The 13,686-nt window shown below is 40.8% G+C and overlaps 2 protein-coding genes across 8 annotated transcripts in view; both read left to right on the forward strand.

The window, feature by feature from the left end:
- LOC101883071 (zinc finger protein 502) overlaps nucleotides 1-13,686 on the forward strand; it is a 236,288-nt gene that overhangs the window by 15,991 nt on the left and 206,611 nt on the right. The window lies entirely within an intron of this gene.
- On the forward strand, nucleotides 9-12,029 carry si:ch211-255f4.13. 7 transcript variants are annotated; one of them, XM_087303385.1, is made up of 5 exons: nucleotides 9-76; nucleotides 166-277; nucleotides 824-927; nucleotides 3,679-3,960; nucleotides 8,665-12,029. In XM_087303385.1, exons 2-5 carry the CDS (start codon nucleotides 225-227, stop codon nucleotides 10,764-10,766), a joined length of 2,541 nt encoding a protein of 846 aa, XP_087159511.1. In that variant the 5' UTR covers nucleotides 9-76; nucleotides 166-224; the 3' UTR covers nucleotides 10,767-12,029. The 7 variants fall into 7 exon arrangements, with proteins under 7 accessions (XP_087159511.1, XP_087159506.1, XP_087159510.1 ...); XM_087303380.1 differs by having other exon boundaries at nucleotides 187-277; nucleotides 8,608-12,029; XM_087303384.1 differs by having other exon boundaries at nucleotides 187-277.

Here is a 13,686-nt window from a genome sequence, read left to right on the forward strand (position 1 = left end):
CATTTCAGATTTCAACAAAGGGGAGAAATCAAAGAAATAAAAAGTAGATGGACGAATTAATTAACATCTCTTAAGTGTAAGTGCCTTTTTTATCAACTTTCTAAGTGCCTAATAAACAATATTTCACCTCACGATTGAGATTAAGACTTTTTTTGTCTACCTTAGCAATTGTTTTGGTTTGGCTAGTATAGGGTTTGTTGATCCTCCGTTGCTCCCGCCTCGCCATGATGACGTCACAACTGACGCGTTCATTCAGCGTCGAGTCTTCAGAGCTGAGGTGAGTCGTTTTCGCTTTTTCTCGTGTTTACTCAACAATAAAACACACTTTACAGTTTATTAAAGCGACAATCTGCGACTAGTTTCTGCATTGAGTTCACCTCTATCTGTGTCTGCTGACCAAAACAATACAGCAGGCAGAGAGGAGCTCTGAGAGGACAATATGAGTGAATGTGTTTGGGCTTTTCTGTGTAAGTGTTTGTTTATATTGTAAAGTATGATCTTTGAAGGAAGTAATGAGAATCTACTGCTGCAGAAATACGGACTTTGATGGTGAAAATGCTTATGTTCAGTTTCTGTATAACTGCAACAATAATTAGTTTATCAGAGCTGATGAAATCCTCCTTATTTCATGTCAATAGATTCTGTTTTCAGATAATTATACTTATTTCATTATACTTGCATGTTCAGACTGGAAAATTGTCACATTAAGTTAATTTTATTGGTGTCAGCTGACTTGAACACATAATAATCCCACACCGTATCACCTATTATTATAAGATGATTTAATTCATGCAAATGAATCAGATTTCTGTTTCTCCTGAAGCTCCATCAGTGAAAGACAAAGACAGAGTTTATTGAAGGACAGTGAGAAGATGAGTGATCCAGAACCCTGCAGAATTAAACAGGAAGAGGCTGAGGAACAAATAGGTTTGTGTTCATTCATTACTCTAATAATGAGCCTAAACAGCTTCACTTCTATATTACTTTTCATATGACCTTTTATTTTATTTAATCAAGTAACATTTAACAATAAAATGTAGGAGTGTAACAATCATGACAAGGGATGCTCAAAATAATCGATTCACTGTTAACCGAAAGGGTGCGTTTTAAACTGATTAATGGTATCAGTTAAATGATTAAAAATATTATTTTATATATTTTAGAGTTTGGCTGCTGATCGAATGCGAGTTTTTTATTTTTGGCGTTAAGAGGGGCGTCTTTTAAACACAAGTGTTTTGTACGTGGCTCATCCTAGAGCAGGGGTCCGTTCTTCGTACCTCGCTTAAATGATCTAAGATGATTTGGCAGATCCTGGATCTTTTAATCTTGATAACTGATCTCTGGCTAATTTGGTTCTTCAAACAAGTTCATGAATCAGATTAAAATGTCTGGATGAACTGATCTGAGATCGCTGTGTGTGTTGTGAAGGACAGATCTATCGATCCTCGAAATCATGATCAGCAATGCAGCAATTGGCTGACGGCACAGTAGCGTAATGACATCATCTGATTAATATTCAATTATCCATGTGAGCAAAATTACATCAAATTAGCAGTAAATGGTTTTTTATGACTCAATAATCTTCCACATTTGTTGTGAGCTGCAGGCTTTACACTTTCATGTGTCAAGAGTATTCATCATGTATTTCAATGCAAATCAATGTATTTAGTTCTACATTTAGACAAGATTTTCGTTATTATAGTAACCGTTTTTAATCGGTGTAAAGAATAATTGGATGTTTACAAAAGCAATTTGATATTGGTAAAGGCGTCTGCAATTTTTGTGTAGCATCAAATCACCGTCATATTAACTGTCAAAACATGTTTATGACTGCATAAATGTATTATTGCTTTTAAAACAAGTTACATATGGTGCATTTCTATTATCATACACAAATTGTATTAAAGCGATTTAAAAAGTTCAAATCAACAAGTTTTCTCTTGGCACCACCAGGTGGCAGTCTTTGTACTTTCATTTCAGAGTGCAGATTGCATAAGTTTTATTAATATATATATATATATATATATATATATATATATATATATATATATATATATATATATATATATCTATATATATATATCTATATATATAAGTTATATATATTAGTTAAAAATATTTACTATTTTCCCAAGTGTATATAACTACTGTAAGAAAATATGAGCATTTGATACATACTTTCAGTATTATCTTAGCATGAACTGACTCGATCTAATCCTGTTTATATGAATTGAACCTGCTCCTGACCAGGTTTGATATAACAGAACTGTTGCTATGACAACAACTCTCAGATCAACTTTCGTCAAATCGTCAACATCCAAATCCAGCCAACTGAGTAATCCACGTACGAAGAACTGACCCCAGCAGTGTGTGTTGTCAAGACAACTGCAGAGAACTTTGAAAGACAGAGGAGGGACTAGTGCTCGCTGTTTCAAGTTATCCAGAGCTGTATGAGTTTACAAATTTCGAATATCACAATATTATTAAATAGTACAATTGTAACAACACGGACAGCAACACTCTTGCACAATCCATACCCAGCTGATTCAGTCATTTGCTAGTGACATAAAAAAAGAGCACCGCACTTTGTTTTTCCTTGTCAACAATAAAAGGCAGTGTGGTGCGCCTCGCGTTTTTGGAGGAAAAAAGTGCGTTTGCTGTCATCGCCCCCTTAAAGTGCAACTGCAACACATATTTGTTCAGTCGTTGGACGGTAACGTGTAACCACACGTGCCTACAGACATATTTGCCAAAGAAACAAAATGGTAGAAGAAAATTGCTGTTTGATACAGACGAGTTGGTGCCAAAACAGCGCTGAGACTGATGGCCTCCTGGATCTGCGTCATAAACACAACACATAGGTTTTAGCTTTCATTTTACAGATTATAACGCATGTATGCAAATTAATGCAATATCATATTTAAACAACAAAACTGTTTACAAAAAGTCAACATATGCGCACGTTGTCTTTTCATCACGCAGCGTGCGCACTTGAATCGCGAATGAGAGAGGAAACCACATATCAAGACATAATCTTTAAAATAATGATTTAGTTAATGAAATGTAAAAATGTTTTGAGATATAATAATAACAGCATGGCATTAAATAAATGCATATTTTAATGGAGCGAGCGATTTGAGGAAGTCGGCTATTTTTCTTTGACAAAAGACAATAAATATGATTGAAAAAAAAAAAATAGCCTATTCCCGTTCTTAAAAAGGATCAGTCAGTGTTTTCATCTTGTAATCTAAATGAATCATTTTAAGTGAAATTGTTTAGGGCAGGCCTATTTATTTTATTCATTTTATTTCGTTTATTCTGTTCTTCTATGCTGTTGGAAACACTGCAGTTGCGTGAAGATGCTCTGTTGTCATGTTCTCTTATTAATATGCTAGCATGTTGAATTAAATCAATATTTTAAATGCAATATTTAATGTGTCAGACACAAAATAGACACGTCATTTTTTTAAAATATTAACCTGACCAGTTAAACGTTAATATTCGATTAGCGAGCGGCGGTTGTCAGTTAGCGAAGTTAACCGAAATGAGCATCCCTAATTGTGATAAATGTATGCACTGCGAATTGAGAAATAATACAATGCATCAATTTATTAAATTGTATGAATGAATTGAGATTCTCAGTTTAGCTGGTTCTAATCTTATTTCTTTAATTTTCAGATGTGATGGTGAAGGTGGAGAGTGAAGTACTGAGTGAAGATGAGGAGAAACATCATGTCAGTGAAGAAAAAGCTCCCATAAAGACCGAACAGAGTTTTTTAATGAACAGCACAGCTGTAAATGATTTCGCCTGCACTCAGTGTGGAAAGAGTTTCAGCCACGAATGCGATCTCAACCTTCACATGAAGATCCACGCTGGAGAGAAATCATATCCCTGCGTTGCTTGTGGGAGGAGTTTCACACATGTATCATCTCTACGTATACACACAAAACGAATTCACAGTAAGTAGATCATCTAAAGTTCCAGCTCTTCCAGGTTGTATTGGTTTATAGAAGATTCACAAAGTCTAAAACACTAAAGCAGGAGTTCTCAAACTCAGTCCTGGATAGGGATGGGTCTTGTTAAATTTTTAACGGTATTACTACTTTTGTCGATACCACTTATCGGTTCGGTATTTTAACAGTTCACTTATCTGTAATTTTTGTAGTGTTTTTTAATAATAAAAACACAAAGTGAACATAATTAACAACAATTTATTTTATTATAACGTTTTTTATGTCAAATAAAACAAAACCAATAATTGTAAAGAGAATAAATAAAATATTTTCTGTAAAAAAATGTACAATGGTTTGAAGGAAAACGACTCAGTTTTTCACCTTTTTTTCTTCTGGAGAAAAATCAACTTGTTTGCCTTTTCTGTCAGAAGTCGGGATCTTTCGTGGTTTATGGCTATAACAAGCTGTCTGTATAAACACACACACACACACACACACACATAGACACACAGCACCAAGCAAGCGACACACAGCATCACATTCTCTCATTCACACACACACAAACATAGACAGCACTAAACAAGCGACACACAGCATCATGCTCTCTCTAATTCACACACATAGACACACACATATGCGTGCTTGCTCGCTCGGGAGCGATATTGTTAGACAGCCCGCTCCCGTTCAAATTACACCAGAGTAACCGACCACTCCAGCGATTTATTTGGAAATTTAATCCCGTGCTGCAAGAAATCTGGTCTGGGCCCGTGCCTCCCACGCTACAGCCGCGGGAATGCAGACCTCTATCCAGAAGTATCGCTGTAACAGCCGAGAGGAGAGGAAAAGTCACGCCAGCTTGTCAAATGGGCCACAATGAGAGAGAGAGAGATGGAGTTTACTGTCATTCTCTCAGTCGCAGTGAAATAGGAGCTTCTGCTGTGTGTCAGTGAAAGACTGTCCAGCAAACACACACGCAGTGAAACTGAGCACAGCTTCTGCGTTTTTTAAGTAGTTGGAGCATTGTAAATACTCTCCTCCCTCGCCATAGCTAAGGCAACATATGAGAAAAATGGCATCAGTACATAATAACCGATTATGATTATTACTGAACCGATATTGAATTGTCTAGGTCTGCATCGCGGTGCACTGGAGAAACAATTAATTTTGACACCCCTAGTAAGTAATGTTTACCCTGTAATATCTCTCCAGTACAGATAGCAGAACTGTTAATGTCAGAGCTTAACGATGCTTCGGTCTTTTATAATTTAGCACTGATACCGATAAAGTACCAGGTTTCCTGGAGGTTCAGAGTTTTGCAGATTTTAGCTCCCAACTTGCCTCAACACACCTACAAGGATGTTTCTAGAAAGCCTAGTAAAGCTGCGGTCACACTAGAGTTTGAGCTTGCAAAATTCTGTTGTACGGCACTGCGAAAAGGGGCGGGATAAAACAAGATGATTAGACATTTTAAAAAGCGCGCGATTGGTCCATATTTTACATTTCTGTCCAGAGAGGACATGTTTTGATAATTGTTTGGTCTCTCACAGTCAAGTCATGTGATTTCGCAGGTCAGAGTTCACCAAGCTTGAACTTTGCAAAACTGCGAAATTTGACGCACGAACTTGCATATGAATGGAAGTCTATGGGGGGAAAAGTGCAGTGTGACCGCAGCTGAAGAGCTTGATTAGCTAGCACAGGCTGGCATGGGCTGGTAAAAGATTCTGAGGGTATGATAACCTTGGATAAAAATATCACGATTTTTATGGTATTGTGACTGCTGCTCTAAAATATATATTTTTGCAATGGTTTGGTAAAAAAAACTAAAGTTTTTCCCCTTTTTGAACAAAATAGATTTTATTTTGAGAAACTTTTAGAATATTTTTGTAGGGATAGTTTACAGATTGACCCAAAGAATGACCAGTCTGGTAGATGAAGAAGAGCCGGAGTCAGAGATTTAAATAAATAAATCAAGTTTACTGAAGATAGTTTGCAGTTTCATCCGCAGAAGCCAGCTTCAACACTCGTAATGAGTTCATAGGCCGCTCTGCTTACAATCACCAATCAATAACAATTATACTCTCACATAACGTCATTAACTGCGTCATACATACAGGTGTTCTAGCCTGATTGGTTAAAACACAGATAGACTGGGAACATTTGCACGTGGGGTTTGTGCGTATATTCTGAACAATATCTAAACATAAACAATAGACATCCCTTAGACTGATTATTAGAGCTGACTCCAGACCTGTGAAACGGATCAACAATCAAATAAAACACACACACACACACACACACAAAGTATAATCTGTTTCTTATCCAAGGCTGAGTGTACTGTCAGCCGTCTTTATCGAAACTGGTTAAAAACTGGTATAATCTACATTCAGGCAGATATATTCTTACTACACAAAGTCTATCTTGAATAAAAAGTAGAATCACTTTAAAAGATTTAATCGTAAAAATAGACATTTTAGACAATATTAACTCCTAGAAATAACAATAGAAACAGCTGCTTCCAGTCCTCAGTTCCACTCAAGGTCTCCATGACCTCTGACCTAGTTTGCTGGCTCCTGAAAATAGTCATAAAGAGACAGGCAAATGCACTGAACTTATAAAAACGTACTTATATTACTTATATTAAGCAATGTGTTAACTTATTCATTAATTCAAATCAATTCACAGTTAAATACTGAGAAACAGGATGATGAAAAGGATAAACGTTGGTCCATGATGAGATGGACTGGAAAGCAGAAATCCGAATCCTTCATTTTGGAGCAGTAAACATGTCAGGCTAAATAATTCAAATATAGTCTTCTGCTGTCTTCATTAGTTTCAAAAACACAGATTTTCTTCACAAATTAAAACGGCTTCTCTGTATATCTTTTCAGCCAGAGATACTGTTGTTCTAAAAAAAATTACTGCTGAAGCCCCTATTTCTCTGCGATTGAGGGAATGAAAGTACTCCATTTCTCTCTCTCTCTCTCTCACTGTGGCCCATTTCACCTGCTGGCGTGACTTTTCCTCCCCTCTCTTTTCATCTCGGCTGTATGCATTCCTGAGGCTGTACCTGTGCTTTATCGGAGGACCTGAACAGATTTCATGTGTCGCGGGAATAAACTTCTGAGTAAAGCGCGGGAGCGGTCGGTAACTCTGGTGTAATTTTAACAGGAGTGGGCAGTCTAACAATATCGTTGCCAAGCGAGCGAGCAAGCAAGCGCGTGTGTGCGGGTGCGTGTTTGTTGGGTGCTGTCTATGTTTGTATAGACCTTTTTCATGGCTGCTGCATGGAGGGCGCCATAGCGCCCAGCGTCTTCCGGTAGAATGCTAAAAACTTCCAATTACAGCGTGTACAACTGATAATTTGCGCTCCGAAAATGGCTTTCAATACCGTTTTCAATGGATAACAGAGTGTTTTTGTGACACACAACCTAGAAATGTGTCTGTTAAAGCCGTTATAATCTGTCACATGTGGTTCAAGCGCGTCAGAGATACAAGAAAAACGTTCTCCTAGTTCACGTGTCTGCCGTCAGAAATACAGTGTGTGTGTGCGTTCCCAGCCTGTCAGCTGTTAGCTCAGCGGCTCTTTAACACACACACACACACAGAGAGAGATAGAGAGGGAGAGAGAGAGAAAACCAGAGAACTGGCATGAAACTCAACAGGTATGAAAGTCGTGCAATTTACAAAAATGAGCAATAAAAGTCTGTTATTGATCCTCTGCTGGCTGATCTGCTGTTCATGCTAATCGCGAGCCGTTTGTGTTTTATTTCGTGTGTTGTTTTCACCACGGTTTGTGTTTTTCTGTGATTTCGAAATAACACTCGCCTATATTTTCACTGTCACAGTTATTAAATCAGTGTGTCAGTGGCACAGTACAGGCTACGTGTGTGTGTGTCAAACATTTTGGTGATTTACATTAGTTTGGGCTGGTTATATATTTGAAATAAAGAGAAAATGTTGACTTTAGCGATGACAAGGCTTCATTTAAACTGCAGAAGATGCCGTCTGACAACGAGGGGAAAACGCCTCACAGCAGCTGTTTTCCATCCTATTAGATCGCATTTCTTTAAATGATCAGTCCAGGAGATGCTGCTGATGGACAACAGTATTAGTTCAAAGAGGATAAAAGCAGGTAAAATAGATTAAAACTATCGTTTCAAAGCTGTCCAAATGTGACTGTTTACACGCATCAGCTGCCGACCGGAAGTTCTTCGCATTCTCCTTGCGCATACACGCAAAGCATAATGGGTAATTTTGCGTTCCAAGAAAAAGGTCTATATGTGTGTGATAGAGACAGTGTGGTGCTGTGTGTCCGTCTGTGTGTATTTATACAGACATCTTGTTATAGCCACCCTTCAAAATCGTACATTGCCTCAAAAGCATCGTCACTGCACCGTGATGCACAGAGATATCGAATTGAACTGATGGCATGATAATCGTAACCGAACCGTTAAACCAATATAGGTTCACACCTCTACCGTTTATCAACCCATGCCTAAGCCCAGGTGTGTCTGATTGGAGCTAAAACCTCCAGGACCGAGACTGAGAACCCCTCAATCCCAAAGAGATATTCTTGCTTTTGATGAATCCTTTCATTTGTTACTGTTTCGGCTCTGCTCGAGCCGAGACTGTGTGTGTTTTTCCACACATTAGGGTTTAATGCGTCTCCCACTGTGGCGGATGTAATATCTCAGCTCAAAAACTTCTCAGATTTGGACTTTCAATCAAAACATGAAGTAATAAAGGATGGACGACCAATGCCGGAGCTAAAGGACTTGCTTCAAACGACGGGACAGAAGATAACTCGATCCTTTCAAAGGGATTGGTACGACCGAAAAGACTGGCTGTGTGGCTGTGCCACAAGAAACCGCCTATTCTGTTATCCCTGTCTTTTGTTCTCAGCTTGTGACAATGTATGGACTGACACAGGGTTTTGTGACTTAAAAAATCTACCAAGAAGTCTCACCAAACACGAATGCTCAGCTACTCACATTCAAAGCCAAATCGCTTTAAAAACGTTTGGAACTTCGCAGATAGACTTGGCCTTAAACGAACAACATAAGCTAAACATTAGCATTCACAATGCTATGGTGAAGGAAAATCGAGAGGTTTTAAAAGATCTTATTAACGCAACCTGCTTCTTAGCCAAACAGCAATTGGCGTTACGCAGTAGCAACGACAGTGCAAGCTCTTCCAATCGTGGGAATTATGTTGAGCTATTGCATGCTTTTGCCGAGAAAGACGAGAGGCTTGCAAGACACTTGCAGACATCTACTCTATTTTCTGGCTCGTCAAACGGTATACAGAATGATTTAATTGAAGCAATGAGTCACGTGATCAGAAGTGACATCAAAAAGGACATTGACCGGGCATCATTTGTTGCCGTACAAGTAGATGAGACAACGGATGCCACTAACAAAGCCCAGATCTCTGTCATTTTGCGTTATGTGGCTAAAAGTGAGGCGGCCTGTGAAGTGAGGGAGGCCTTTCTGGAATTCGACGATGTAAGTGGTGACAGAAGCGCCTCTGCTGTAGCCCAGTATGTCCTGGGAGTGTTGGAGAGATACAAGTGTGTTGACAAGCTGGTAGCTCAGACCTACGACGGAGCATCTGTAATGCCATCCGAGCTTAATGACCTGCAAGCGAAGATTAAAGAGAAGGTTCCTCACGCCATGTTTACCCATTGTTATGCACATAAACTGAACGTAGTGCTGCAGGATTCAGCAAAGAGCATGTCCGAGTGTAGAGCCTTTTTTAAAACAATTGAAGGACTAGGAACATTTTTCAACAAGTGCACAAAGCGCACCCAGTTACTGGATGACGTTGTGAAACGGCGTTTACCAAGAGCAGCGCCCACAAGATGGAGCTCAAAGTCGAGACTGTTGCAAACTACAAGCATGTACCAATCTGACCTGCTTACCGTATTTAGTATTATGATTGAAAATCCAGACATCTGGGATAATGACACTGTAATTATGGCCTCTGGATATGAGCGGTGGCTATCAAAGGCATCAACATGCTTTCTCATCATGGCATATGATGGAATCTTCAATGAAACGGATGCACTCTTCAGAGTACTGCAAAACAAAGCCATGGACATTGGGTTTTGCTGTGCACGAATACGCGACACAATTGGAGCTGTGGAAGACCAGAGGCAGGAGTTTAAGAGTTTCTACGAGCGGTTTGAGCAGAAGTGCTCCTCACTTGGTCTGACAGATAGTGTGCAAAGTCAGCAGCTGGTCAGAGATGAGCGGAAACGATTGTTTAGTAACATTCTGGACAACATTACTGCTCAGCTGAGAGCAAGGTTTGATCATTTTAGCGGTCTATCTTTCCTTGGTTTGGTCGACTGTACAAGATTTAAGGAAATGTCAAAACACTTCGATGACGCCAAAGTGCAGAGCTTGTCCAAATATGCCAAGTTTTTTGACTTTGTCAGACTAAAAGCTGATCTGATCGGACTGTACAGCTCACAAACAGTGCGGAATGAATGTAAATCCCCTATACAGCTTCTCAGCTTTTTGACCCAGAAGAACCTGACGCAGGCTGTTCCTGAAGCCACCAAATTACTCCAGCTGGCTCTCACTATACCGGCTACTCCAGTGTCTGTGGAAAGGTCATCCTCTGCTCTGAAACGACTCCAATCCTACAGCCATAATCGCACCTCTCAAGGACAACTTACATCCCTGGCAATCTTCTACATTGAGACTGAGAGACTTCAGAAAATAAAAGAAGATAAGGAGGACTTTTACGCCAAAGTCACAGAGATTTTTATTCAGAAAGAGCGGAGTATGGACTTCATTTACAAGTAATGGTAGGACCAGTGTGCAGGAGAGAAAGATCGAGCACACATCGGCCATGATGCTCTGTTGCTTGTTTTTCAAAAGGCTATAAACAAACTTAAGGGGATAAAAATGGTAGTTTAACGTTAAGTCAGACATAAAGGAATAGTATTAAACATAATGATTCCTTCCATTTATACAGCGCTTTTCTGGACACTCAAAGCGCTTTACACATTTTTTGGGAGGAATCTCCTCATCCACCACCAGTGAGCAGCATCCATGTGGACGACAGGACAGCAGCCATATTAAAGCCTGGTTTATACTTCTGCGTCAAGTGACCGGTGTAACTCATGGCGCATGCAATGCACGTAGCTGTGCATTTATACTTCTGCCCGCTGTCTCTGTTGGTCTGAATTAACACTTCGGAAACGCTAGTTGGCAGTGAGGTGTAAATGTTCCTCTGTGTCGAGTTTCTTCGCTGCTGTTTTGCTTTTCCTGAACACTTCCTGGATGTACAAGTGACTCAAACTCGCTTATTTTGAGGCAGGAACCGGCGGACGGGCAACAACTTTAACTATGAGGTAAACACAAAACAAAACTTTCCATCCGTAGCTCCTTCACGGGACTCCACACTTGTAAACATCGCTAGCGCCATTCGCGAGGCTCTCGGTCCAGCCCAGACTCGTCAGCGCTACCAAGCCGACCAATCACAGAGCTTGCGCTACACGTCGTTGCGACGTGTAGTTACATTTTTTTTAAAGGTGCACGTCAGTGACGGCCACGGCGAAGGGCTATGCGTTAGCGCCATAGCATACGCCGGTGTTTGACGCAGAAGTATAAATCAGCCTTAAGCCAGACCGCACACCAGCTGATTGGTAGAGAGCAGACCGAGTGATGAACCCAGTTATGATATGGGGAGGGTTAGGAGGCCATGATGGACAAAGGTCAGTGGGCAAATTTGGCCAGGATGCCAGGTTAAACTCATACACTTTTTCGAAGGACGTCCTGGGATTTTTAAGGATCGCAGAGTCAGGACCTCTTACAGTATGGTGTCCCTATCAAAATACAGGGGCGTTAGGACCCACACAGACCAGAGGTTGAGCGCCCCCTGCTGGTCTCACTAACACCACTTCCAGCAGCAACCTAAAATTCCCATGTGGTCTCCTATCCCAGGTACTGACCAGGGGCCTCATGTATCAATGCTGCATAAGCACAATAACTTTGCGTATGGCAAATTTCACGCTCACGTTTGGATTTACTAACGATGAAATAAACGTAAGAATTTTAACTTCATGCCTGGCGTACGTGCATTTCTTGTGTGTGTCTGTTTTATTTCCATTGGCAACTCCTAGATGCAATTGTGTTAAATTGCACACTACAAAGTGTCTTTGAGCCGTGCAATGGCAGCTGTATGAGACGGGTTCATCCGCATGTCTAGAAGGTATATGAGGTTTCCATACCATGCAGTTGACCAGCCAAACATTAAAAGCACAATTGGCAGCGATCACCGGTTTTCCCAAAGTAATCGGAGCTATCGACTGCACGCACATTGCTATGAAGGCACCATCTGAAGACGAATTTGCATACGTGAATCAGAAACATTTCCATTCAATAAATGTGCAATTAATATGTGATGCTCAAATGATTCCTACTTGTCTTCCTCGTGATGAAGAATAGGCAAAATCTGATTTGTACAGGGGCAAAAAAGATGAATGAGTTCATCAGACGGTGGATTCAAACCGGGTTTATGATCTAACGTGTGCAGGGCCGGAGCAAGCTGAACTGCCGCTCTAGGCAGAGGATGATCACGCCGCCCTTAACCCCAATGTGAAAACGAAAGTGACAGGTTATGAAAATGAAGTGAGGTGTCGCGGACCTCTTTTCCGGCGCACTATTCGCGGATATAACTGAGGACGCGCGGGTGCTGAGGGAGGGAGGGAGGTGTCGCGGATACTGCGCTCTTTATTTTGCCGCCCTATGTGCGGATATAACTGAGGACGCGCGGGTGTCGCGGACCTCAATTCTGCCGCCCGACACGCAGGTGCTGATGGAGGTGTCGCTGATGCCGCCCTCTCTATTCTGTCGTCTATGCGCAAATATATCTGAGGACGTGGGTGGTGAGGGAGGTGTCGCGGACATAACTGAGTACGTGGGTGGTAAGGGAGGTGTCGCGGACGCCGCCCACTCTATACTGCCGCCCTAGGCGGCCGCCTAGGTCGCCTCTATGGACGCGCCGGCCCTGAACGTGTGCCATGCGCTTTAGGAGCTACGCCACTCACGCTGCTGTTTGCCGCTCTTAGTTATGTTGTCTCTGTCAATCAAACGCTGATGGGCGGGAATCTCAACTAGCTCATTCCAATGAGGTGTGCTATTTGCACTTAGCCTAAATAGACATTACAAAATTTTACACCTTTCAATCGGACCATTTCTTTTTTAATTCACTCAAAGTGTGATGTTCAGACCCCACTGCATTAACCGCGTCAGCTAAACTCTCCCACTCTATTTTATTCTTTTGTTAAAATTCCGGAGGACAAACTTGCAAATAACAGTTTTTCTCCGGTCTACCTCCGAAAGGAGCACCTCCAATTCACATTCTGTTCAAAGTTTCTCTTCTTGCGTGCTTTTGCCATTGCTTTTTCATTTGGTTTTGCCAAAGAAGAGTCATTACCATATTTATTACAGGGGAGGGATTTTGTCCACATTCTCTTTTTACATCTGAATTAATGTGAAACTAGCATACGTGCATGAGCGCAAAACCCCTCCCTGCCTCCTGCACATTTACAGCTTTGTGCATACGCAAGGTTTTGGTATGAATTCAACACAAGTCTTCGTACATGAGGCCCCAGGTGCAGCCTTGCTTAGCTTCAGTGGGCAACCATGTGACCAATTCTAAATGTGATTAATGAAAATTTAAATTAAAAATCAAAAAATGTACCTGATGTTGTCTTAA

Source organism: Danio rerio, chromosome 22 (genome assembly GCF_052040795.2).
Source record: "Danio rerio strain M-AB ecotype USA chromosome 22, GRCz13ab, whole genome shotgun sequence".
NCBI classification, from domain to species: Eukaryota; Metazoa; Chordata; class Actinopteri; order Cypriniformes; family Danionidae; genus Danio; species Danio rerio.

Excerpts from the sequence above, each read along its gene's own strand:
- si:ch211-255f4.13 (XM_087303380.1), top strand. The coding sequence starts at position 225 with ATGATGACGTCACAACTGACGCGTTCATTCAGCGTCGAGTCTTCAGAG. Across the intron at positions 278-823 it reads GTCGAGTCTTCAGAGCTGAG|CTCCATCAGTGAAAGACAAA; the intron begins GTGAGTCGTTTT and ends TTTCTCCTGAAG. Across the intron at positions 928-3,678 it reads AGAGGCTGAGGAACAAATAG|ATGTGATGGTGAAGGTGGAG; the intron begins GTTTGTGTTCAT and ends TTTAATTTTCAG.